Source organism: Gopherus flavomarginatus, chromosome 6 (assembly GCF_025201925.1).
Source record: "Gopherus flavomarginatus isolate rGopFla2 chromosome 6, rGopFla2.mat.asm, whole genome shotgun sequence".
Taxonomy (NCBI): domain Eukaryota; kingdom Metazoa; phylum Chordata; order Testudines; family Testudinidae; genus Gopherus; species Gopherus flavomarginatus.
Window position 1 is genome coordinate 67205263 of NC_066622.1, and position 27611 is coordinate 67232873.

Below are 27611 nucleotides of genomic sequence, written 5' to 3' on the forward strand. Positions count from 1 at the left end.
AGCACATCCCCTCGTCTTTCTTCTACTGGCCTGTGATGAGGGAGGGGAGCAAAGATTCATGGCTGTTAAGACCAGAAGGGACATCAGATGATCTAATCTGACCTCCTGCACAGCACAGGCCAGAGAACATCATTCAATGTGGGACTCGAGCAGAATCCCAGTAGGCCTGAGACTCTGCACACGTTTTGGCTCTGACCCTCAGGAATGGGTTGGAGGAGAGGGGGCTGCAAAGGAGGCCCTGAACTGCTGCAGAAACTGAGCTCAGTGCCTCCTCCATTCATCCACCCACCCTGCACCATGGAACACTCCCAGCTCAGCTTGGGAACATCCCCGCCTGATCCATCTGGATCTGAGAGTGAGAAAAAGTTCATTTCAGGCCCAGCTTGACATTCCCAGGTGGCAACTTAGCACTAACATCTCAATCTGTATGCGACATTTCAATCAGGCACAGAGTAACAAAAGCAAAACCATTAACATTGGGAGCTGTTTGCCAGCGGTAATGACGGGGAAACTCAGAAACTGGAAATGAAAAGAGGATAAAACCCAACCCAAGAGGTGTGGGGAGGGGCGAAGAACAAGGGGTAGAGGATTATTCCTCCGCACTTAGGCTGGGATCCAACGTTTGGATTAATGGCACCATTACCCGAGAAAGGGCTGCAGATAATGCTCATTCTTAAAATGTTTTTGCTGGCAATTAAACGGCTGCAGTTATTGATCTTCATTGATTTGATGTCCCCCCTGATTTGCATAAGCCATTAAAGATGAATGGTTCACAATGTGTTTGTCATGGGGACAGACAGAGTTTTTTGGAGAGGCTGTCAAGGTGAGGAACGCTGAATCACTTCCTGATCATCCATTGGCCAGGAGCTATGTGGGGGCAGGACCATGAGGGGTACTCTGTGGTAAAGCAGGTTCCCCTCCAGCAAAGGGACACTGTATGTGCCTGCCTGAAGTTCAGGGCTTTGGATGCTGAGGGTGCTTGGAGGAGGCAGTGTGGCATAGTGAATGCAGCACTGGACAGGGACTTAGGAGAACTGGGTTCTGTTCCTGGCTGTTTCTCACTTGGACTGAAATTCTGGCCCCTATGGGGTTTTGCCATTGACTTCAGTGGAGCCAGAATGTCACTCTTGGTGTGTAACATTGGGCAAGTCATGTGACCTTCCAGTGTCTCAGTTTCCCAGTGTGTTGCATGGGGATGACCATTATGACTGAGCACTAAGATGAGGGCCAAGTCTTATGAGGCTGGGAGGTGAGATAAAGGGGCTTTGGGGTCACTCATACCTTTTGTTCTGTACAGTTGGGGTTCTCTGTGACTCCCAGCAGTGCGCCATTTCAGCTTGTGGAAAGAAAGACACCTCTGAACACTGGACACGCTACAATCTGAGACTGTAGAGTGCTGCTGCCTATTGTCCAAGTTCTGGCCAGTTTAGGAGGGGGCTGGATGGGAGGAGAGGCTCTCCAGGGGCTCCAGCTAGCTCGGGCCAGAAGGAAGGGCTCTCTCTGAAGCCTCCAGAAAGAATAACATTGGCTTTCCTTTGGCAGCGGTTGATGGTGTCTTTTCTTGTTTGTGAAATCTGATTGAGAGCTGTGTAAATTAAATATTGCAGCCCATAACCCCAGAGGGATTGCAGATCATGGCCTGTGTTCCTCTGGTGTTCCACACAAGGGCAAGTTCACCAGTGGGCTCCTTGATCCACAGGGTGCTCTAGGGAAATACTGAGAGCAAAGGGAAGTGTGTGGTGCTGAAAGTCAGGGCCACTGCTCACCGACACTGCATGATGTTACTGGAAGCAAAGAAGGCAGGGACCTCCCCACCACAAAGGGAAGAATCTGCCAAGAGCACTAGCAGCATATCACAGGGCATATTCCAAGAGCAGCTGCAGTGGTGTGGTTACAAAAGGCAGAACCTTGCTTAGCACAGCAAACACTGAGCATCAGCCTCCAAACAGTGAATCTGGAACACCTTTGATGATCTGTTTGCCCCATCACCTCCTGAAGAGAGACCACCTGACGCCATTCATTCACAGTGGAGTGGGCAGGCCACCCTTACGCTTCCTCTGGAACATCAGCTGGTCGTTTCCTTCCCAAGTTGATGCCAGTGGGCTAGAGAAGTGCAGTTGTGTAGTGTGCTGCTGCTGTCCCCCAGGTGCCAGAGGATGGCCTCAGAACCGCTAGAAGCCTCATTTCCTTCGGCTCATCTTCTGCATGCATCAGGAGATGGGGCAGGCTCCTTCATGCCAGCGAGCTGAGTGCTTGGAAGATGAAACTTGGGGCAAATCTCAGATCCTTGGGAACCAAACAGCTTTGTCAGAAACCAAGGCCAAGCCCGGGGGCCTCAAGTTAGGCAGTTGCAACCATATCTGAGAACCTAAGAAAGAACAAGGCCTGATTTTTAGAGGCGTTTTGCACTGAAGTTAGTAGGAGCTGCAGGTGCTCAGCACCTCTGAAAGTTGGGCCCCTTACCTAACTAGGAAGTGAGGAGACTAATGTTGGGCACCCACATGTGCCATTTTTTTTAGATTTCAAGGTCAGAAGGGAAATTTCTGATCATTTAGTCTGACCTCTTGCATAGCACAGGCCAGAGAATGTCTCCCAATGATCCCTGCATCCAGCCCATATCTTATGGCTGAGCTAGAGCATTTATTTTAGCAAGGGTTCCCATCTTGATTTAAAGACTTTAAATGATGGAGAATCCACCATGTCCCTTGGTTATTTTGGCCCTGAATGCTCCTGCGTGTTTTGATAGTCCCCATAGACATGTGAGCAGGGAGGGTATGTAGTACTGGGAAAGCAAAGAGCAACACTAATGCGACAATATATATAGTGTGAGCTGATTTTTCAGAGGTGCTCAGGGCTTGCAGTTCCCTCTATAGGAGTGCAGCACCCCAAAAGTCTGAGAAGTAATAACTCAGGAGCAGCCAGAGTGAAATGGTACAGAAAGTTCTTTACCTGCTGGTGACAATCCATAAGAATATTGTCCTCCATGGGGTTGTGCCCTATACATGGCACTGATAGCATAGTTGGAGACTAACACAGGTTTTGGGTCTCAATGCGTATGCATGGAGGTGTTGAGACCCTGGGTGCAAGGACAGCCTGTCTCCCTTGTTTGTAACTATCAACCCAGAAGCAACAGCTCTAAAAGCCAGTAGGCATGGAGAAGAGATGAGTGTGCACCTGGAGGGGGAATGTAAACCCCAAAAAGTTCAGCATCTTGTTCTCTATCATCAGTGGCTTCACAGATCCCCATTCTTGAAAACTAACAAGTAGCTATCACACAGAAGGGAACAGAGGAAAGCCACATGTTTCCAGGAGTGCTGGTAATGGGATGTGGAACTTTTTCAACAAAATAAGGAGGCTTAAAAAAGGCCTTAGTCCTATCAAAACAAAAATTTAGGGCCCTCCTTAACATCCACCATATGGAGGAAAGTCTCCCCTTTGGGAATATGCACCTGAGAACAGAAGAGAATATTGAGATGGAATTCCGAAGTGGCTTTCAGTAATAGCTTGGTATCAGCATGGAGGTCCTTCAATTCAATCAAGGAGGGTTAGCCAACAGGATAGCCATCAGAAGGTGTGAGAAGGCCAATCTTGAGGAAACTAAAACCCAGTGAATACTCACATTTGGCTTGCAAGCTTATTTGAGAACATTCTGTTTCGCAGGAGGCTGTATCTGGAGATGGCCCTTTGAGAAATATTTGTCTGTAGGCAAGGGAATTTTTTTTCCCCTCAGTTCACTCCTAGAAAGGTGCAGTATCAGCTAAATGAACCTTGACTGCAGCCACCTGCAGTCCAGACCAATCTATGGTCCAAGCAAAGGGGCAAATAGGTACTTTAAAACACTTTGTTATCAACTGAAATGGAAAAGGACCTCCATTTGTCTTCTGACACAGAGGACTGATACTGCAGTGATCTGGTTAGTGGGTATGGACAGGAGCAGGATAATCTTCACATCATGGTGTCAAGTATCAGAGGGGTAGCCGTGTTAGTCTGGATCTGTAAAAGCAGCAAAGAATCCTGTGGCACCTTATAGACTAACAGACGTTTTGGAGCATGAGCTTTCGTGGGTGAATACCCACTTCTTCAGATGCATGTGGTGGAAATTTCCAGGGGCAGGCATATATATGCTAGCAAGCAAGCTACAGATAACGAGGTCAGTTCAATCAGGGAGGATGAGGCCCTGTTCTAGCAGTTGAGGTGTGAAAACCAAGAGAGGAGAAACTGGTTCTGTAGTTGGCAAGCCATTCACAGTCTTTGTTCAATCCTGAGCTGATGGTGTCAAATTTGCGGATGAACTGAAGCTCAGCAGTTTCTCTTTGATGTCTGGCCCTGAAGTTTTTTTGCTGCAGGATGGCCACCTTAAGGTCTGCAATAGTGTGGCCAGGCAGGTTGAAGTGCTCTCCTACAGGTTTTTGTATATTGCCATTCCTAATGTCTGATTTGTGTCCATTTTTCCTTTTCCGTAGAGACTGTCCAGTTTGGCCGATGTACATAGCAGAGGGGCATTGCTGGCATATGATGGCGTATATTACATTGGTGGATGTGCAGGTAAATGAACCAGTGATGGTGTGGCTGATCTGGTTAGGTCCTGTGATGGTGTCGCCAGTGTAGATATGTGGGCAGAGTTGGCATCGAGGTTTGTTACATGGATTGGTTCCTGAGCTAGAGTTATTATGGTGCAGTGTGCGGTTACTGGTGAGAATATGTTTCAGGTTGGCAGGTTGTCTGTGGGCAAAGACTGGCCTGCCACCCAAGGCCTGTGAAAGTGTGGGATCATTCATAATAACTCTAGCTCAGGAACCAATCCATGCAACAAACCTCGATGCCAACTCTGCCCACATATCTACACCAGCGACACCATCACAGGACCTAACCAGATCAGCCACACCATCACTGGTTCATTTACCTGCACATCCACCAATGTAATATACACCATCATATGCCAGCAATGCCCCTCTGCTATGTACATCGGCCAAACTGGACAGTCTCTACGGAAAAGGATAAATGGACACAAATCAGACATTAGGAATGGCAATATACAAAAACCTGTAGGAGAGCACTTCAACCTCCCTGGCCACACTATTGCAGACCTTAAGGTGGCCATCCTGCAGCAAAAAAACTTCAGGACCAGACTTCAAAGAGAAACTGCTGAGCTTCAGTTCATCTGCAAATTTGACACCATCAGCTCAGGACTGAACAAAGACTGTGAATGGCTTGCCAACTACAGAACCAGTTTCTCCTCTCTTGGTTTTCACACCTCAACTGCTAGAACAGGGCCTCATCCTCCCTGATTGAACTGACCTTGTTATCTCTAGCTTGCTTGCTAGCATATATATACCTGCCCCTGGAAATTTCCACCACATGCATCTGAAGAAGTGGGTATTCACCCATGAAAGCTCATGCTCCAAAACGTCTGTTAGTCTATAAGGTGCCACAGGATTCTTTGCTGCCTTCACATCATGGTTCTCGCCAGCACAGCCACCAAGAGCAAGGGGGCTGGATCTCATGGAAAACCCTTCCCTCTCCCTGAGGAAGAAGGCCTGTTCTTAGAAGAACAAATAGCATCCAGAGTGTCAAGGCCTGAGAACTAACCCAGAAATGTGCAAGTGCCCTAAAGTCTCACCTTCCTCAATACCTTGTGCATCAGAGGAAAGGGAAAGAGGATTTCCTCATGGAGAAAGGATAGAATGAGTGTAATAGACAACCAGGATCCTCTCTCTTTCTGGAGCAAAACCACATGTATTTGAACTAGTTCCTGGAGGCACGTCTATGTGCTTGTGATGATCCACATTTAAGAAAATAGAATTCACCACCTGTTGCAATGGTGGCCTCCTCTGAGGGTCTATTGACTACAGCACACACCTTCAGCTGCTGTCTTTGCCACTTAAGCAAGTTGCAGTGAAACAGTTTAACAGTGAGCTCCAGTTAGAAATAGCCTCTCCAATGGCACGGTGAGATCCCAGTACTTTGGTGGACTGCGCAAAGAACTTGAGACAATACTATAGGCACGGATTAAAATGAGGCAGAACACTCCCCCTCCTATCCTTGGCTTGAGATAGAAGCAACCTCCCCTGCTCCTTGCTTGGGTTGGTGAGAATTTCCCTCTTGCTCCAATCTACTGTAACTGCAGACTCTGGACAACAACTCTGCTCAGGGATTGAGTGAGCTGACCTAATAGTTCCTCTGCAGTTAACTGCTGGGAGTTAGGAATTTGCTTCATAGATGGCAAAGGCTAGAGAAAGACAGACCTCCAAGCTTTTACAGGTCACTTGCTTGGCTGGAACTTCTCACACCAAATGCTCCCTCCTGCATACCCAGTGCCTCCACTGAATGGCTGTCACCAAGAGGCATATGACAAATACACATGGTGCTGCTGCAAGTCCTGAGAAGATCACTTGTTACTGGGAATAATTCTGCTCCTCTAGCAGAATGGAGATACTTTCTGTGAGAAGGACGGACTGCAGCATGGAAATATGTCAAATTAGGTAAAGGGCACAGAGCCAGTGCAGATTAAGACAGAAAGGGAAAACTGCATTGAGAGTGAAGATCCGCAACTCTATCCTTCCAAGATACCTGTTTAGACTTTGGAGAGCTAAGATGTAGCGTAAGCTCCTTCTCTATTTGGGATCAGACAATAGCAATAGATCTCATGGCACGTCTGCAGACAAGGAGTGACTTTCCAGCACCAGGAGAGATGTTATCTCCTTATCTCATCAGAAGAGGTGGGAAAGCAAAAGGCATCACTCCGCTCAATGACTTCCAGGACCAAATGGCCCAAGGTGATGGTTGGCCAGACAGCTTAGCAATAGCAGGGAGAGGAAAGGAATCAGAGGAGCTGGTTCCAAGCTTTCAGGGGAAGGTTCATTGAGGATATTTGTGAAGGCACAGAGGAGCGAATAGACAAGGATTTTGAAGAGGAAGGACTTAGTGAATCTTAGGCTTGAATGGTCATGAAAGGCAGATGGGCGTGATAAGCTGGATGTGGCTGGAACTGCAAGAAATGATGCCACCTTTAAATTAATGTTTAAGTTAGTCTGGTGCTAGAGATAATAGTGAATTGACATTCCTAGATCTGTTTGGTCTCAGTGCAGGTACGACCTTGCAATTGTGCCTCAACCCTGACCACAAGGGGCCACCTCTAGGGAAGAAGATTATGTAGTCTTCATGCCCCCTCAGTCCTAGGATTTAAGAGGTTGCCAATGAGTGCCTTTTGTAATGGCAATTTCTGTGACATGGACCTACCAATCTATTTTACATCAGAGTCAGTCAACAGCCATCATTAAATGCATGCCTTCTGAGAGCTGGATAATGTGTGGAAGGCTCTGGCCTTCTCTCATCAGTGTAGAATTGGGGAGGGATTCTCCAAGAAAATTCATTGTGCCTCAGTATCAGTAGAAGAATATCTCTACAGAGGAAAGACTGCATATGCCTAGGATGGCCCTGGAGTATACTGGAAACTGACGTCTCCTGCTCTGACAGTATTTCTGAGCGTACTTTGAAGGCACCTTCATTTAATTGGCCACATTTAAGCCCCAGTGCAGCAAAGCACTTGAACACATGCTTCACTTTAAGCATGTGAATGCAACATCCCAATGAACTAGGAGTCAGCAAATGGGGCTGCACTGAATTAATGCATTTGCCAAATTTACCAGGCACCTCATTCTTTGTCCAGGTTTTAACAGTTGTACCTGCAGATAAATGTTCCTAGAGCCATGTAGACTTGACTTCAATGGGGCTACACAGCTGATTAAAGTTAAGCATGTTCTGACAGAATGCATGCATCCAATATACTGGAAGCTTCATGCTGTTCTGTATTTGAGGACTACAGAGCCTCGATTTTCCCAGGAGGGGAGGAGGTGGAGAGAACACGTCTGTTTACACCAAAAATGTAGATTTTGTAAAATACAGTTTTAAAAAGGAAGATGCAAGGGCATTACAAAACCTGATATAAACATCAATAAAATCAAACCAGCTTTGACTTTCAAGAAAAAAAACAGGTCTGAGGTTGTTCCTTTGTATATGTATTTGAGCAATTCCCTGCAGTGCTGAGAACTCAAAGGACAGCATTGGGCTAGGGCTTGGAAAATGGTGAATGAATCGGAGAAGAAACAGAAACTAGCTCCACACGGTCCGCTGTCCACCCAGAGTGTAGTGCAAGCAGAAAGCAAGAGCAGTTGCCCTGACAAGCAGATTAGGGCCTTTGCATCCTTTCCACTGTTATAACCAAGGGAATGTTAGCAACACAGGGAAAGGGGGAGAGAGTTTTAAATACAGGATGATTTTTAGCTTGAGCATGATTTTCGTAACGTTCTTGCAAAAGGAAGGTCAAAGAAGGAGGAGTGGAAACAGCCACAGTGCAAGATACAGTACGTCACGCCTGCAGGACTCGTAAGACCTCTGGAGCCAGATCCTGACTTGATGGAAATTGACTTTGGTGGAATTGATTTATGGTTCCATTGACTTTGGTGGAATTTCACCAATTTACAGCAACTCAGGATCTGGCCCTGCCAGGTTGCACAGGACAATCTGTTCTAAGTGAGGGAGTGCTGCCATGGGGAAGAAGACTGGGGTGATGGTTAGGGCATTAGCATAAGACTTGGAAGAGCTAGGTTCAAGATCCTGCACTGCTACAGACTTCCCGTGTGATCTTGGGTGAGTTACTTAGCTTCTCTGTGCCTCAGTTCTCCATCTGTACAATGGGGATAATAGTGCTCCCTACCTCACAGGGATAAACACACAAAAGATCAGGAAGTGCCCAGATACAATAGGAATGGGGGCCATATAAGGACCTTAGATAGACCAGGGAAATGCTGAGGGACTCACAAATATTGGCAAGACAGTGCACAGCAGTGCATTAAGAGGGTGTGCCTAGTGACCCCTTGAGTGGGGACATGCCATCCGGGAATTCCCTTCCTTGTTTTGTGTAAAGAAAAGAAACCCTGAATGCAGCTAGTTTGTCCTCCAGGAAACTAGCACTGAAAAATAAGCAGCTTATCCCTCCTGCAAACCAACCCGCTTAACTCGCCACCCCATTAGCCGCAGAGAGGGCAATAAATGCCAAGATGAGTCTCCGAAGGAACCCAAAACTGTGAATCTTCCTGTCGCTCCATCTGACCAAAATCATGGGGGGAATTTAGGCCAGAGATCACCAATTTTACCTGCCCATCAGGATAACAGAGGAGAGCGTTAGGAGGGAAGGAAAACAGCCATAACTTAGCCAGTGCAGTGGGGAGAGAGGAGCTGAAAGTGGGGAAGATATTTAGTCCTCTGGTGCTCTGTCACAGATGAGTGTCGTGGTAGCTATACCCCTAAAACTTTCCCCAACATGACTCTGAGCAGCATCAGGACACCGAGCACCCTTTACACTGTGTAGGGAGCCTAGAATAGGCTCAGATGAGGCTCTCCACTTCTTGGGAGGGGTCACATGCGGTTCCATTTCTGATTCAATTGCTGGTCGATTTCCATAGTAATAAGACATTGACAGATACCACCGGGGTTCCCTAATGCAATCTTACCGAGGGATGCCGCTCCCAATGAGAAAGAGACAAGCCAGCCTGTTGCAGCGCCATGGCTCGTTGGACTAATGCCATTGCCAGGATGTGTATGGGGGGGGGGGGAGATGTGGGGAGAGGTCTGCCTTCCTTTACCCGAAATACCATAGGATTAAAGAAAATCGAAGGAAAGGGCCGACCATCCAGATTGTAACTGAAGTTTGGGATGGGTTAGAATGAAAAATGGGTATCTCTTCTAGGTGCTTAGGGATGTGTGTTTGAGAGAGAGAGAGAGATTCTTTAGAGGATGAGATCAATTGATCAATCTTGTCTACATGGCACACTGTGTAGCTGTACTTCACTACCTGGGTAGCTCTACCAGTGGTAGCAATGGGGAAAGCTACGCTGCAGACAAATATAGGTGCTTTTACTCAGGTCAGGGTTAGATAACATGATAGTAGACGTGTGTATGTGTTGTCCACCAGTGGAGTCGTGTTGCAAGTGAGTTACAACTATGCAGTTTCCTAGTGTAGACTGACAGACAGATGCTCATCTTTGGCCCTCTGATCATTCATTCTTTGCCCACCAGAGGAAGGTCTTTGGTATATCTGCATCCTGTCATCCATGCTGTTGCTCTCCACCCCTATATCCCCCCTCACCCCATTGAGTACAAGGTACTACCTTTGAATGGTGTGAGGAATTTTTCTTCCTAAGCCCTGATGTGTGCAAGTGGAGACTGGGATCATCTCCACTGCAAGTATGGCAGGGGCTTTAACCACCTCAAAACACTGGGACAAATAGCTTCTGGTCCCTTAACCCTGCCCAGCTTTGCAAGGCAAGGTCTGGCGCTGTTGTTCCCATTGCGAGGGCTTTAGTAAGCCTTTCAAGATGAAATCCTCTCTGTGGTGGCTGGGCAGAGAGGAAATCCAGGGGCTGGATCAGATTGGCCTAATGCTGCAGCAGCTTAAGCAGTCTGTTTTACCAGAGATTATGGTTTCACTTACACAGAGCGCCTGAAAAATGTTGCGGTTTAGAAAGGATTAGAGCTGAAAATTCAATGCTTTAAAAGAGAAATAAAGCAGAGGAGGGACTGGAAAAACCCCATGTGCCTGGGGGCTGTGCAAACAGGATTAACCTCTGCCTATACCATCTCTCACTCTTGCCCACCCACGATTCCCTCCTTCTGGGTGCCAGCCAGACCTGCTGTGCTACGCTGGGATATACAGACCTGCAAATGCCTGAGGCTAATCTGTCCTGGGTTGGTTATTGAACCCTGGTTTGGAAGGGCACCTTCTCCCCAGTTATGTGGGAGATGCTCAGCTTCTACGCTGCTGGGTGGCCCTGCAAATCTCCAGGCTACAAAGGTAGGGAGTGATCACGCTAGACCACAGTGCACTTGGTACAGGTACCTGGGCACTGATTCACCACATTTGTCATTTTGCACTGAAATGTGTCATATACTTGTGTCCTCACTGCAGACAGACTTGTTGCAAAGAGGTCCCAATGCTCAGGGTTCTTTGCTGGCCATAAAGGTTCCAGATCCCTGGAGGAGACCATACATAGCAAATTTGCCTTTTTGACTGCCAGCAAACCTATCTGAGACAGATGTGCTGGAGGCAGACATGTTGGAGATTGTATGGTGCACTCAGAATAAGCAGCACTCAGACATAGAAATTCTCCCCTCTCTCACCACCTAGACAGGCACTACAACCTAGCATCGATTTGTGCACCTGAAGTTGATAAGGCCTGTCCAAGTGATGAGAGAGTCTGAAAGACTTTGCCATCTATCACATGCCTAACTCTATACAAACCAAGGTCACCCAAGCTGACTCATCTGTACGCCCCTGGCAATACCTGCCATGATGGCAGAGTGATCCATTCGTTAACGTGAGGGTAGAGGTTTGCCATGTCAAACTGGAATTGGGTCTGGTCCCACCATACAGTCTTCTCTTCCATTTTTTCTGACACCTCATTCTTGAGGGCACAAATGACTGTGGGTGCTAGTCTATGCCACCTTTTAAATCTCTGAGCTGGGTGAGTCTCTGACATAAACACCTAGGTTGGGGGCTCAGGGTTTCTGTCTGGTAGCCTACCTCCCTGAAAACTAGGTTCTACTTGGGTCTTCACTGAGTACTCTGATGGCCAATTTGACCTGGCACATTTCTGCCACATCTGGGTTTCCCATTCAGAAGTCTCTCAATGGAGATGTACCATACTCTTCCACCAAGGAACCGTAGCTTGGGTCTGAGATGACACAACAGTCACTTTTCCTAGGGAAAAGGGTTTTGGCACCACATCACCATGCACCTTGACCCCACAGAGAGGACGGAGGAGCAGGAAGAACAGTCCAGAAGCTTCAGAGCATCCTTCTTCCATCCCTGCCCCCTGCACTACTTCTGCCCACACCCAATCCTGTCCTGCTTGCTTCTTCTTGCATCCCACTCCCTGCACCCTCCTGTGCATCCCTCTCCTCCTCACCCTGTTGCACTGCTCCCTCCCATCCCCGCAGAGGCATTGCTGGGATCAGAACCTGGGCCCTTTCATATATTCCCTGCTATAATCTCAACCCCAGCTCCTTGGATCTGCCCCCAACCTTTGTCAATTTTTAAAATAATCTCCCTGTTGTTTTTTTCTTAATCACTCCATTTTAATTCACCCATTTTGTTCTCCCTGTGCTCTGTCTTTCTGTCTCTGTCGATCCCTTACACTACCACAGAAAGCCTCTCCTCTCCCCTCGGGATAAAGCAAGAGCCTCAATGAGCCTCTTTCACCCCTTTCACCTGCACCTCACAGCCCAGCTGTGGGCAGGCTGACTTCCAGCCCTTCCTCATGACCTTTCACTATGGCACCCCTTCTGGGCAGTCCAGCAGCCAGCCTCGGATGGCAGGGAACAGGGATTATTCATGCATACACGGAATGCTGCGGGCTAGGGGCTCAGTCCCATTTGAGGGGGAGATTAACTGCACACTCCTGTCAATTAGAAAAGTGCACAGGAGCTAAAAGAGCAAGCCCCAAAGCCAGTGCTATCCTCAGAGCTATATCTAAGGCGTGGGCTGCCTATGTGTGGGGTTCTCTGTGTGAGTTCTCTACGTGGGGGGGGGGTGTAACAAACTAGTTTCAGGGTTGTATGTAGTTAAATGGGAGAAGGAGTCACAACTGGATGGGAGTGGGAGCTGGGGTGGAGCTCAAGTATGGAAAAGGTTGAGAACCACTGGGACTGGGGAATCTTGGGATGAACTAAAGAGGCTGTAGTGCTGCTGTGCATTGCTCTGGTGCATGCATCACCAGACTGCTGTGAGCAGTCCTAGCCCCCAGCTAGGGAAAGAGATCAAGAAGCTGCAGCTAATACAACAACGGTACAAAGGCTGAAAGATAAGAGGTGTGGTGGGGAGAGAGCAGAGGTGATAAAGTTCTGTAGTCTTCAGATGGACCAGCCTTAGAGCTAACAATAGAAATGAAGAAAGAGGCTTCTTCACAGTGTAAAAAGCTGCTAAGACAAGGAGCAGAAGCCTGAGGTCAAAGAAGGAAAAACCTGAGCTAGATACTAGGGAAACTTTTTACCTGCCAGGGCAGTTGAACAATGGAACAGACTCCTGTGGGAAGCAACTGAGGGACCAACACAGCAGAGATTCACAGACAGGTTAGATGAGCAGGAGCAGGTAGGTTATTTTATCTCTTCTGGAATCCTGTGTCCGGTTCTGGTGTCCACAATTAAAATAGTATGTTGACAAACTGAAGAAGGTTCAGAGGAGACCCACAAGAATGATGAAAGGTTCAGAACAACCACCTTATAGCGATAGATGCAACGGGCTCCATCTCTTTAGCTTAACAAAGAGGAGATTAAGCGGTGACTTGATCCCAGTCTAGATGTACTGACATCGGGAACAAATATTTGATAATGGGTTCTTCAGTCTAGCAGAGAAAGATCTAAGACCATCCAGTGGCTGTGGAAGTTGAAGCTAGACAAATTCAGACCAGAAATAAGGTGTACATTTGTACCATTGAAAGTAGTTAGCCATTGGCACATCTTACCAAAGGTTGTGGTGGAGTCCTCATCACTGGAAATGTTTAAATCAAGATTGGATGTTTTTCTGAATGATCTGCTCCCGTTCAAACAGGAATTATTTGGGGGAAGTTCTCTGGTCTGTGCTATACAGAAGGTCAGACTAGATTATCACAATGGTCCCTTCTGGCCTTGGAGTCTATTAAGTAGTAGGAACTCCATCCTGCAGAAGTCTGTGGTGACTCAGACTGGACGACCCAAGGTGGCGGTTCTGGCTCTACCATCTGTAATGTGTTTCATGTCCTTTCAGTGCATTAAGATTTTCAGCTCAGAACCGATGACTCCTTTAAGTTTGGAAAGTGCCCAATGCAAACAGTGCTTCCTCTACCTTCTACTTCCTATGTTGTTGTTATTCCCTCTAACATCTCCCTTTTCATCGAGGTTTGCATTGTTAAAATCTCTATTTCTCATTTTCTGGCTCTTTTGAGGACCTCCCAGTAGGAGACCAGAGACCAAACCAGTATTGTGAGCTCTCTTGGTCCAAGCTTTAAGGCAGCCTCTTGGTGCTTCTGTGTTCTGTGTCTATCCTAGCCCAAGCTATTTCCAGCAGTGCTCCTCTAGTTGCACATTCAACAAGCAGCCTCTGGAGCAGAGCACGGTGAAATGTTTCAGGAGATGCAGGTTACTTCAGTATCTCTGTGCCTTCAGGCCAGAGAACTGTAGATGAGAGAAAGCTCAAGGTTCTGTTCTCTAGCTCAGAGAGCCACAGTTGAGTTGAGGGCTCCATTTTGATCACTCAGGAGGTTGCGGGAATGGCCTGGCAATGGAGGCTTGTCAGAAATCGGACAGTAATCTGGCTTTGTCATTGACCTGTGAGCTCAGGTGGGTGGTGAGCAGTGTTCCCTCTAATTTTTCACATCCATGTGTGGAATGAATTTTGTTCTGTGCACCAATATGGAGGTGATGTGTGGTGGGGGTGGGGCCAAGGGGTTCAGAATGTGAGAGGGGGCTCAGGGCTGGGGCAGAGGGTTTAGGTGTAGGGGAGTGAGGGCTCTGGCTGGGGGTGCAGGCTCTAGGACAGAGCCAGAGATGAGGGGATTGGAGTGCGGAAGGGGCTCAGGGCTGGGGCTGGGTTGGGGTGTGTAGGGTGGTGCAGGCTCTGTGGTGGGGCTGGGGATGAGAGGTTTGAGGAGCGGGCAGGCTGCCCCGGGTCTGTGGCGGTAAGAGAGGACTCCCCTCAACCTTCTCTAATAGCAGCAGCTCGAGGCTGAATGAGAGTTGCCTCTTCCCAACCATGGCAGCTCTGGCGGGCATGGGCTGGACTGGGGGAGGGACTCCTCTCCCAGGCAGCTCCGGTGGGCCTCTGCTGGGCCGGGCCGGTGGACGGGCTCCCACAGCTCTGGTGGCACTGGGCTTGGCTGGGCTGGGCCAGGCTGGCAGACAGGCTCCTCTCCCTGGCAGCTCTGGCAGGTTTTGGCTGGGCTGAGCCAGGCGAGGTGCCTCTCTCCCTGGCCTGGGCTGGGCTGGAGGAGGGGTGCCTCTCCCTGCCTGCATGGCGGCCACGCAGCTTACAGGGAACTTATGTGATGAGCCTGTTTGCGCACTGACACTGAAAGAAGTTTATGTGCAGGGCATGCTCAGGGCTCCACAGCAGAACCCTTATTCCCCTTGTTGTTCTCTTTCTTATTTGAATAGTCCCATTGATGTCAGTGAGTGTTCACCACCCTGAAAAAAGGTTCCTCAAAGAGGCCATTGATGTTTTTTGAGAGGCAACCAAAACTCCATCTAAAGAACTAGGCAGCTTTACCCCTCGTGACCCCAGAGTGTCACAGGTTCTACCAATTTACAACCAAGTGAAACCCCAGCAAAGTAAAGCAGGGCCCTCATATGATGTCAGCAGAGAAACCCATGGAAAAACTCTGATGTGTAATCTGGTTTGATTCCACACAGCCAAGATGGTGGCACAGTCTGCATCGCCACACTGACCCAGATGGAGACCTGTCACCTTTTTCCAGACTGGCACTGTTGAAGGAGCCTTAGGGAATTAGGTGTCCAACTCCCACTGTATTTTCCACATCTGGATATGAATGTGAAGGGGGGTGCCTATACTTGGATGTGAATCTGAAGGGGGTATACCTAGATCTGAGTGTGCCTAGATCTGGATGTGAATCTGAAGAGGGTGTACCTAGATCTGAGTGTGCGTAGATCTGATGTGATTTGTGTGACTGTGCCTGCGTGCCCACATTTGAGTAGGAATGTCAACGTGTATGTACTTCACCTGCCATGGCAGCATTTCAGTACAGGGATATCAAGCCTAGAGGTCTCCACCACTTTTCAGTGACATTTTTCCCCACTTGACACCTGCTGTAATGTGCCAGGCTGCTCAGCCTGGGAAAGCCTAGCAAGTCCAAAGCCTGGACACTCCACTGTACACACAATTCTCCTGTGAAGGAGAGGATGAAAGAAAGAACAACCCACACCTGACAGATGTTAGTTACGTTGCTTAATGCATGACTGGAAATCACCAAGGTACAAACGTGATGAGGGTGGAATAAGGACCAATAGAATAGAATAGAATAGAATGATACACTCTTAGGCATCACCTCTGGGGGATGGACAGAGTGCAGCAGAACCAACACGCCAATTCCCATCATCCAGGGTGAGGAGAGACAGCAATAGGTGGGGACCCTCTCAAAGGACAGACCAAGGCTGGCATTTCTTCTTCTTTCAACCAGTCTGTTCACCAATCACTAGTCAAAGCCCAAAAGCTGTGACACTGATTCTACCCACCACACCCTAGAGAGAACTCACCCTCTGCAGGGACGTAAGGTTCATTTACCCTGAGTGCCAAGTGGAAGGCTGGTTCCAGGCCCCCCCATAAGCTGAGCTGAAACAGTGGGCCTGGTTTTCTTTACAATTACATACACCAGTGCTACTCTGACTTCCGGGGGGTTGCTGGTCCTGATTCACATGGGCACAAATGAAGGAGACTTGGGACCCAGGTCTCCAAACAGAACAGAGAATGGATTTAACAAGGCAGCAGCCAACGGCACAAGCTCCATGGCAAGCTACAGCTCAGCAGAGGAATCTGGAGGGCTGGTGTGAGCTGAGAGCTCAGTCAGCAGCATAGGAGGTTGAGCTGGGAAGATCCCAGCAGCAGTGGAGAAAGGATTGTCTTAATTTATTTAGAGGAGTTTTCATTTTGGTTTTGGCTTGAAACTCCCAGCAGCTTCTGAGATGATTTTAGTTCATTTAAATGCAATGAGCACTCACAGCAAAATGCCCTTCTCGCTGGCCCACTTTCAGGTGAACCTGTCTCAATGAGGACATGCCTCTGGCAGCAGGCAAGGAACCTACAGCTGCACTTACTCAGTGGTGAAAAATAAAACCCTGTCATCTACTGCCTGTACCCCTCTCCTCCCACACCCATCCCCATGCGCATCCCCTGCAGGGGAAGGCATCCTGACTCGGGCTTGCAAAAAAAACCAGTGAAAACTTGTACCTGTGACAGAAGTAAAGAAGAGATCAAATTAAAACCCTAGGACTTATTTTTTATTTGTATGACAGTAGCACCTAGAGGGGCCCCATTGTGCTAGGTATTGTGCACATATGGGAAGAGATAGTCCCTGCCTAGAGCTTACAGCCTAGACTGACAAATAGTGGGAGGGGAAACAGACACACAGAGAAGTGAAGTGACTTGCCCAAGGATGGACAGTGGCAGAGCTAGGAATGGAAGCCAGGTCTTCTGACAGCTCTAGGCATTGGACCATGTCGCCTCTCTCTATCTGCACCACGTGCAGAAGCTAAGCTACACCAGCGATGAATGTGGTAGAACTTTCTATGCAGCTTAGATTCACTTCGATTAGGTTAAATAGATCCAAGCTGCCCAACTGGCTTCAGTGTATACGGTGGGATGAAATGAATCACTCTGAGCCTTGAAGAGGCTCCTTTTCAGTGCCCTCTTTGCAGCTTGGACTCAAAAGCATTAAGGTCTCCAAAAGAAAATCTTCCAGTGAAAAGGAAGGTCAGAGGTCCCAGGCAGAGTCTCAGAGTGTTTGCCCAAGAGGCTTCTGGCCACTTGGTGTGAACAAAGAAGGAGATGCCAGCTCTGTGCTGAAGGATCTCAGTTCAAGTCACTGCTCATCCTCTGTCTCCACTTCCTTCTCTCTCTAGGTCGTGACATGGCGAGCACCACCTTGCCCGGTTACCCACCCCATGTCCCGCCGACTGGACAGGGCAGCTACCCAACCTCAACTCTCGCAGGAATGGTACCTGGTAAGTCAATGCCAAAAGCATTTGTGTTGTGCTTAGCCAGTGTATAGGTCTTGATCATTCTGCTCAGGTACTAGAGTATTCTGCTAAAGCTCTAAGTCCCTTCCCATCAGTGTCTCTGCGGCCCTTAAATCCCTGCCTGCTACCCATGGCTCACAGTCAAACATAATGCACTACCACTGCCCATGAAAACTGATTCATCACAGCTAAGGGCAACTAGCTATGTATAACCTATGGTAATTAATTAATCTTAGTATTCATTAACTACCATAATTAACTTCCAACTGTCCAGGTAAATTATTATTCACTATTCAAGGCTCAGGATAATTAACTACCCACCCACCTAGGGTAATAAGCTATCTTTTGTCCAAAACCCAGGACAGCTAAGGACCAAATGCCAATGGTAACTTAATATCTACAGCCATGGGTGGCTACAGTGCTACCCACAGCCTAGACTCACTATGAATCCATTGCCCACATACCAGGAATAAGTAGCACAACTCAAGGAAAACTACTTATTACAACAACCCATGGGCTAACCAGCCACCCACAGACTGCTTGCTCTTATACACAGCCACTGCCCACAGAATAAGGATATCTAGCTACCTACTCCATGCATCCAAGAGACAAATGGCTCTCTGCCACTCATTGGCTACGGATAAATATCTTCACTCAGCACATGTCTGACTAACTTGTACTGCCTGCTGCTCACAGAAAGGCCAGCTAGCCATTGTCCAGACCTCAGGAATAGCTAGCTAAGGGTCTGATCTGGTAAACGTTATTGAGCCTACTGCTAGTCATTGGGGCTACTCACAACAGTGAACACTATCACTGATGATAAATGTGTGCAGGTCTGAGCCCTAATATCCTTAATTGACTAATCCCTGATTACATCCCTAGAGGTACTGGCTAGTAGTAGTAGTGTTCTCTGCCCAGGGCTAACAAACTACCCACTGCCTACAGCCCTAAGATAACTGGGGATATACTTATAAGGTTATAGGATCAGGAAAAGTGATCGGGCCAGATTCTGGCTCCCACTCCAGCCCCTTGCACCACTCCAGCCTCTTTCACCACTCCAGCAGTGCAGAGGGGCTGCAAAGCTTGCCCCGCCGTTATCTGTGTGTTGAAATCTCCAAGTGGTGAAGAGTCAGCATTATTTAGAGCAGCCCCAAACCTGCTCTAAGTGTGCCAAGAGCTGGCTTGGCCCCCAGCTGGTTCGAGGGCAAGGGGAACACAAAGGTGATGTATAGCAGTCAAAAACCAGTCACAATGAGTGAATTCAGGTAACCACATATTTAAGGCTTATAACCAGTTTATGCTTAAAGCAGTGTTGCCGTGCCTTTTCTGCTATTTTAACACAAATTAAGAACACACCTCTTTTTGAAGTGTAGACATACGCTTAGTAACCCACAGGAGTCGATTTAAGAAGTAATTCTCCTTTAGGCACTCGATACTAGTGACCACTGTATAATGAAGTTCATCATCCCCATGGCAGAGATCATACCAAAAACTAGCTCTGGGACAGTCCGCTTTAGAAAATGTGCATATGACAACAGTGGGGAAGCTAGTCAGAGAGACCCTTAAGTCAAGGGTAAGGGAATTCAGCTTAACCATATGACAACAGCGTTGACACTCAAGGCATGCAGACACCCAAACAAAGAATAGAAGCAGGAAGTTAAGGGAAAAAAACAGGCTAGTTAAATTGCAATGTGTAAGAAATTATTCAAGCCAAATAGGTGTCCTTCTGAAAATGAAAATCCAACCACGTTGGGGCTTAAGCCAACCTCAGGGTTAGGAGGACATTTTTCCTGGGGCCTACTTGGACATGCTGAGGTATTTCTTACACCTCCCTATGAAGTGCCAGTTGCTGGCCACTTTCAGTCACCGGATACTGAACTGGATGGATGGACCACTGGTTTGATCCAGTCTGGCAATTCCTGTATTCTAGTACAACTGGAGCCATCATAACTGTGTTCCATAGAAAGTATGATAGACGTTGATAGGCCTAATGGGGAATGTGAAATGCAAACATCCAGGGACTTAGATACAAATAGCAGGAAACTCTTTAAATGTATCAGAAACAGGAATTATGCAAGAGAAGGTTTCCTGCTGACCAATCGGAGAACATGCCAGAGAGCTGCATCGTTCAGTTGCTTTGAATGTCCACTCCACTGCAGGGATCTTGAGTCTAGGTCCTCACCACTGGAGCCTCTTTGGGTCCTCCCTGATTTACTGGTTCCTGTGTTAACCTGCCATGATGCAGATGCCAGAGCATAGATGTGACTCTGTGGTTGGACATGAGGTGCAGATGTACGGCCTAAAGAACTGAATCATAAGACAACACAGACTTCTGCGAAGAAAGGTTCAGATTCAGGGGATTGCATTCAGGATCCAAAGGGACACACATAGAATTTCTGTCCTGCAGGAAATTCCAACATTTCCAAATTTGTGTTTTATCTCAAATTGGGACAAAAAATCAAAATATTGAAAGATTTGGTGCAGTAACATTGAAACAAAGCATTCTGATAATATCAGAATGCTTAGTTTCAGTAATATATGTCAAAGCAAAATAAAACAAAAGAAGAAAGTTAAACAAAACAAAGAAGGCTACCCCTCTGATACTAAACAAAACAAGAAAGTCAAGATGAAATGAGAAAGTTGAAACAAAACAAGAAAGTCTAAATGAAATACTCAATTTTGAATCATTTTAAAGCTTGTCTGTTGAAAATATCATTGAAATCTACACATTCCTGTGAAATATTTCAATTTAGTTGAAGTAGCATTTTGAGAAGGAAAAGTATTCCATCTAAAACATTTTGACCAGCTCTAGCCAAATGGATCTCTGTTACATCAGTAAAACTCTGCTGACATCAATGGGGTTGCACTGGTGTTACAGAAATGAGTTTGTCCCCCTTACAGACACACAGGCATGTGCAAATGGGTAATCTGCGGTGCAAGTATCCCTTTGGCTCATACAGATGCTGCCTTAAGATGTGTCCTGCATTCACAGTCACCTGTTTGCACACATTTCACGGCTGCAAACTTAGGCTCACAGGTTTTAGAGATGGATGGTAGCTACTAGGTCACTGAGTGCATCTTCCTGCAAAGGGCAGGAATTGGTCACTCAGAGGAGGATTAATCAGACATTACTTTCATGTTATGTTGGATCTGTGCATGTTCCAGGCTTGGGAGGCTTGCTGCTCAAGTGACAGGACACCTTCAATCCCTGTCTCCCTTCCCCCTCTTTCTTAGAGAAGCCGTCAGCCCCAGCCTCAACCCCTTTGCCTGCTGGAGTTACTCTGCAAACCCTCTGGAGGACTCTCCAAAAGGAGAAAGGGTTTAGAGAGAGCAGCATGGAGCCTGCAGAGGGCTGGTAGCAGCAACGGGGGGAGCATTAAACAGAATCCAATGCTGATGAGGAAATTACACTTGTTTCATTAGCGATCGGGAAAGGCAATAGCTCAGTTCCTCTTTGTCACAGTTGAGCTCAAAAGCTCATTATCCTACTGCATGCATGCTTTCACTCCTCGTCAATAAACACTGTTTCCAGTGGCTGCCCTCCATCCTCCCCAGCTCCCCATGGCTGCACCAGAGTGGGGCTCTTTCTCCTCTACTTAACCTGTGGTTCAGGATCACTGTAAACAGTTTAGGATGACAACAGAGAAGAGAAAGCGAGCGAGAGAGAGAGAAGCCTTGAAATATCAGAATTTTGCTCTCCCCCACAGCCATACCGAGACATGGGCTATGCTATATGAGCCAGCTTGGAGCAGAAATGCCCACCTGGTTGGCCTTTTCCTTCTCTCTGGGTTAGGTTTCTCCCTGGTACAGCTCTGCTGAGCAGCTCACTTCAGTGATGTTACAGCAGGGCCATGCTTGGTACTCTGCCTCTGTGTAGTCTCCCTCTGCCTGCCCCCCAGGGCATCCCATGTTCTCTCTAGCAGGGATATTGTGACTATCCCCCATCTATCCATCAGGATTTCCAGGGCTGGATGTTTCAGTGGTTGCCATTATAAAGTCAACATTTGCCAACAGCTCCAACTCGGTAGAATCTGAACTATTTCCCTCTACTCAGGCCTGGTCTACACTAGAAAATTAAGTCGTTTTAACTACATCAGTCAAGAGTGTGAAAAATCCACCGCCCTGAGCAACATTGTTAAGCCGACCTAAGTCCCCATGTAGACAGCATTAGGTTGACGGAAGAATTCTTCCATTGACTTAGCTACCACATCTCGAGGAGGTGGATTACCTACACTGATGGGAGAGCCCCTCCTGTCAGCGTAGGTAGTGTCTACACTGAAGTGCTACAGCAGTACAGCTATAGTATTTCAAGTGGAGACAAGCCCTCCGATTAAGAACTACTGTAACTGCAGTACCTCAGAGAGGGGAAGATGGAAAGGGGGAGTGTTGCTCTTGACAAAAGTTGACCTTTTTATGGTGACTAGTTTATGCTATTATTCTGAATTGCTTAGAAAACCCAATAGAACCTTATCAGGGTAAATCATTGTAGCTGTGTTGACTCCATGGACTCAGTTTCCACCAGCAGAGAATATGGCCCATTGGCTCTAATGCTCCTGAGAAGGAAGCACTGGCAGAGATTAGAGAATAATGAATTGAAATCTCTTTGGTAATTGTGTCTGAGGCATTCCATGTACTTTGCTTTATTGCCTTTAACCTCCATGCTGTGGATCTCTATTAGAAGGCCTGGATGCTTTCTACACTCATTGTTTCTCTATCAAGGACTCTGGTCCCTACAGAGAATAGCTGGCAAGTTATTATCAGATTGTACAGACCAGGCACCATGGCCACTTTGTTCCTTTCCCACTTCTTTTCAAAGTTCAGACCTATGTTCAGTGTCATTTGAGTGCATTACAGAGGCTCTTGGCTGGCATTGCTCTTTCCCAGCCTGTCTGCAGTTTCATTAAAGAGAGGTGATGATCAGACAAGTATCTATTTAAAAATGCTCTCTCCTTACTCAACAGATTCATAGATTTTAAGATCAGAAGGGACCATTATGATCACCCAGTCTGACCACAATGTATGTCTTCCAGTCATATTTTCTCAGCTGCAAGTTCATTAGCCCTGAAGAGCCCATATAGCTAGGGAGGTGCACTGGGTGCTCTTCTGAGCCAAAGCTGCAAAATTTGGATCCTGGTCCAGATTTCCAGCATTTCACAGAGTTCATAGTCATGTTTGTTTGGGCCCATCTCAGGCAAAGATGAAGAGACAAAGAGAACCCAGAGGCAGAAAGAACCCAGTTCGCCTTTCAAACCCAAGCAGCATCCGTTGCACAAGCAACTGGAAAAATCACCTTTTGACTTGTAACCTGAGCAAGTTTTGTATGGAAGTCATAGACTCTTAGGACCTGAAGGGACCTTGAGTGGTCATCTAGACCAGTGCCCTGCACTTATGGCAGGACTAAGTATTATCTAGACCATTCCTGACAGGTGTTTGTCTAACCATCTCTTAAAAATCTCCAATGATGGAGAATTCCCCACAACCTCCCTAGACAATTTATTCCAGTGCTTAAGAACCCTGACAGTTAGGAATTTTTTTCCTAATGTCCAACTTAAACCTCTGTTGCTGCAATTTAAGCGCATTGCTTCTCATCCAGTCCTCAGAGGTTAAGAAGAACAACTCTTCTCCCTCCTCCTTGTAACAACCTGTTATGTACTTGAAAGAGTCATTGAGAGAATATCAATGGGGCGCCCATCATCAGAGCCACTCTTGTGGCTTGGACGATGGTATGGAGGGGGGAGGAAAGAAAGGGCTGTGCATTCATATTCCACTCTGCAGTTCATATATAGCATTCCCCCTCACTTCCCTGTGAAGTGCTTCTGATGACCACCACCCACAATTTTCTCCTTAACAATTCTTCCCCATTTCACAACCCCTAGCATCCTACGAAGAACAAAACTAACCAACGCGAGTTACTATTGACAGTGTTGACAATTCCTATGGTTTTATCATGAGTCTTGCAATCTTTGGTGTTTCATTTAAAGGCCCAGCTCCTGGAGTCATGGGATTAGGTGTGGATCTTGGCTTTCATTTTTTAAAAAAAGCAAGTTCCTATCCCTCATAGTTGCAGAGCAAAGCTTGAAAATATGACCCCCCCAGTGCACCCTGCAGATCTGGAAACCAGGTGGTAAAGAAAAATAGTCCAATATTTTAAACATTTCAGAAAGATCTTGTGATTTTGAGGGCCTGACTCATGCTTTTTGACTGTCCAGGGTCGGCAGCATTGCACTGAACATTAAAGAATTGTATATCCTGAAGTTGCACTTCCAAGTGGATGAAGAAACTATATAAACTGGTATGGTCTGGATCAGATGAACCTAAGTGCCAGCTCAGGGAAAAGGTAGAGACATGTCTTTCCCACTGTGTTTCACTTCTCACTTTTTTCCTTGCAGGGAGCGAGTTCTCGGGGAACCCTTACAGTCACCCTCAGTACACGACCTACAACGAGGCCTGGCGATTCAGCAACCCCGCATTACTAAGTGAGTACCTGCCTGCCCGCACACACACTCACCCGCCTCGCGCTCCTTCTGTACGTCTCTTTGTTTTCTTTTCATTTGTTCGTTTGTTTTCTGAAATGAGTCTGCAAGTATTTGGCCAGCTAAAGGTCATTTCCCTCACTGTCCAGTCTGGCCTCTCAGTGAGTATTTTCATGACATCTCTTTTTTCTCCGACATGAGGCTGCTCCAAGCCTCTACTTCAGATTAGGTCAGAAATCCACTTCAGGTTCTCCTTTCTCCATGGGTTGCACCCAGAGCCCATTCCAAGGGTGGCCAGCAAGTTCTCCACCCAGGAGCAATGCCCACAATGCCTGGGTCAATTTGATCAAGTTTGTGAGTGGCTGGTGGAGTCTGTCCAGCAGGGATGGAGCCCCACTGAACCTAATGTTCACAGAAAAAGTAAAATCTGTTGCTGGGGAGGGGGGGAGGACAAAAGCCCTAAAACTCTGTCCTCTCACACAGCATTTCCTTGTACGGGAACAGGAGGAGATTTATTGTATGTAAAATAAATAAGCTGTGATTATTAACTACATATTCACTAAGGTTTAACAACTGAGTAATAGATACAAATTTTATTCCAGTGTTGTTAAACCTCAGAAAATGTGATCTTAATAATCAATCACTATTTAACTCCCATCCGATAACCACCCGGAGGGCTTCTCTTCCAAGTGTGATCAAAATCCCAAGCAATGAAACAAAGGACAATTGTTTTGTTTCTCCCTCAGCTGCGTTTGGAGATGGCTCACAGCTCCATATCACATCTGTTCAGTCAATCCAACCCCTAGAGGCCTACTGCAGATGAATTGCTGCAGCTCAGGTACGGGGTGCTGCCAGAGTGATACTCACACACTGACCTCTCAGCCCCTGTGCAGAAGGGCAACAGCAATGGGTCCCAGATATTTTGCCTTCACACCCCCATTTGGAGACTTATTGATTCCTGCAATGCCAGACAGCAACAAAGCAACCAAAGAATCCAGGACAGGGTGCTCATTTTGCAGTGCCTCCACAGGGCCCCAGCAGAAATAGATGTGCATGCAAGATGAAGCAGAGAGCGCCATTTGGAGGAGGAGCCATCATATTCAATTGGGAGCGCAGTCTTATCTGCTAATGGCACAACCCCAAGTGGGGGTGCAGCCCATAGCATGGGAACCGCTGGTCTACAGGAAGGAGGATTTCCCAGCCCTGGGGAGACCAGCTCTTCCAGGAGCATGATGTGTGGCAATGTATCTTCAGAGAAATACAGCAGTTGGGTGGAAGTGTTGGCCCACCTGCTCCTGGCCACAGGTCCTTCCTTTGGTCCTTCTCCTTTTGTTCTTTTCTTTTGTTTTGTTTTCTTTTCTTCTTTTTTTTTATTTTTATTTTTTTACTGTTTGTCCTTTCAAACCAGTCCATTCTTCTCCTGTGTTAACTTTCAGGTTCCCCTTATTATTATAGTGCCACATCCCGAGGCGCTGCACCTCCCACTGCTGCCGCTGCCTATGACCGCCACTAGTTACCATGGAAACCACATGAAACTGCAGGGCGACAGCTTAGGCCTTCATATTGTACCTGTCTGATCAACGTTCTCCATCCCTGGGAAGGGTGAAGAGAACTTCTCCGTCCCCCTCCACGCCCAGCTATCCCTCCCCTTCCCTGCAGAATGTGCTGGATCGAAGCGCTCACGACATCGGACTGAGAAATACGCGTCCCCTGCACTCTGTCCCTCGCCCCAACTCAACTACTTCTGTGGACAACAGGAAAGGCCTGTGGCCAGCTCACCTGCTGCTGTAGTCCTTCAAACCATCCCAGGCACAGTTCAGCCACGCAAGGCCACCCTGATTTTGAAGACTGAGGGGAATTCAAGCAATGCAACCTGCAACCCTTGTTTATACAGGACCCTGTTCTCCAGGGAGTGGTAGAGGCAGGGTAAAGTGGGGAGGAAGCCACCTGCAACAAATTGTTCCCTCAAGAAACTTTCTTCTGTGGTGGATGCTTCAAAATGCTAACTGACAAGCCTGTTTCAGAGGCCTGAGGGACTGGTCTGGCTAGCATGGGGATGGCAGCACAAAGAGGCAACCCAGCTGGCAGTGAAGGAAAGGCCCAAGTGCAACACTCTCCATTCCTCCTCCTCCTTTCCCCGCCACCCCGGGTCTCTCTGTGTGCTCCATCCCCACTCTTCTCTTCATGCCTTGGCTTCCTTCAAGGTTCCGTTTGAAGGCCACACCCAGCGTGTTGTGACCTCGCAGGCCGGAGTTGGGTTGAAACACACACAAACACGATTTCTGTGACACACAATCAGCTCAGACAGGAGGATGGAGCGACATCAACCAACCGACCGATGAAATGAAGAAATATATAAATAGATATATAAATATAACTGTGTTTTTATGCTTTGTCATGAAGGTCTGTAAAAAGGAAAAAAAATGAACAAATCCCCAATTTTCTAAAAAAAAAAAAAAATGCAACAAAAAAACAAAATAAAAAAAACCCTACAAAAATAAACCCAAATCCCCTCACCCGAACGGCACACAAGTTCCTCTGATGTTTGATGCTCCCCTTTCATTCTTGGGTTTCATTTCCTTTCTGTTTTGCACTAGAATGTGATGGTGGAGAGGACTGGAGGCCAGCTCTGCCCCATCACCACCTCTTTTCCTAATCCCAATCCCATTCTCTGGGGAGCAGTGTGGACAATTCACATCTGGCCAAAAAAAAAAAAAAGTTACCAAACAAACCAGCCAACTAAACGCACCCTGTGGGAAGTCAGCTTTTTCCATGTCAGTTGTTATCAAACAAAGAAAACAAACCCAGTCTCCTGCTCTAACTTGCGCTTGTGGTAGAAAGGAATGTGTGGGGTTTCATGCAGGTCCATTAGATCTCCCTTTGCCAGCAGAGCTGAAACAGACAAATTCAGAATTGACTGGGATTGTTGCTTGGTTCCCTACCACTTGGTTCCCATTGCTTAAACTTGCACCTACTCCCTTTACCCACACCTGCCTCAGTCAGCCTGACATCTTAACTCCCACATCTTAATACCTGTGCCCTACACTGCTCCCTGAATACCTACATCTTAATCCCTAAAACCCCATTAAGTGTTTTATTCTCAATTCCCAAACCCCTGCATCCTTGCAGTCTATGCCCTATCCCACCCTCACGGTCCCTTCACCCTAATCCCTACACTTAGTTCTCTGTGTTCTGCACCCTAACATCTATCCCCTATACCCTCATCTTTGCACCCTCAAGCCTATATTACACACCATAATATTCACTCCTTGATTCCTGAATGCGCTTGTAATGATTCTGTAGTGATTCCTGCTCTCTTTGGTTCCCCAGTGATTGCCAAGCACTGTTTTGCAAAAG

At 47.2% G+C, this 27611-nt stretch overlaps 2 protein-coding genes across 3 annotated transcripts in view; both read left to right on the forward strand.

The window, feature by feature from the left end:
- The window catches only part of PAX2 (paired box 2), a 97168-nt gene extending 70584 nt beyond the window's left edge, over positions 1-26584 (forward strand). The window contains exons 8-10 of one of the 2 annotated variants that reach the window (XM_050960243.1): positions 17665-17766; positions 24171-24257; positions 25691-26584. In XM_050960243.1, coding sequence (XP_050816200.1) covers positions 17665-17766; positions 24171-24257; positions 25691-25767 — 266 coding nt within the window. In that variant the 3' untranslated portion in view covers positions 25768-26584. The remainder of the gene's footprint in view (positions 1-17664; positions 17767-24170; positions 24258-25690) is intronic. The other variant, XM_050960242.1, reaches the window with a different exon arrangement.
- SCD (stearoyl-CoA desaturase) overlaps positions 1-27611 on the forward strand; it is an 870279-nt gene that overhangs the window by 667960 nt on the left and 174708 nt on the right. The window lies entirely within an intron of this gene.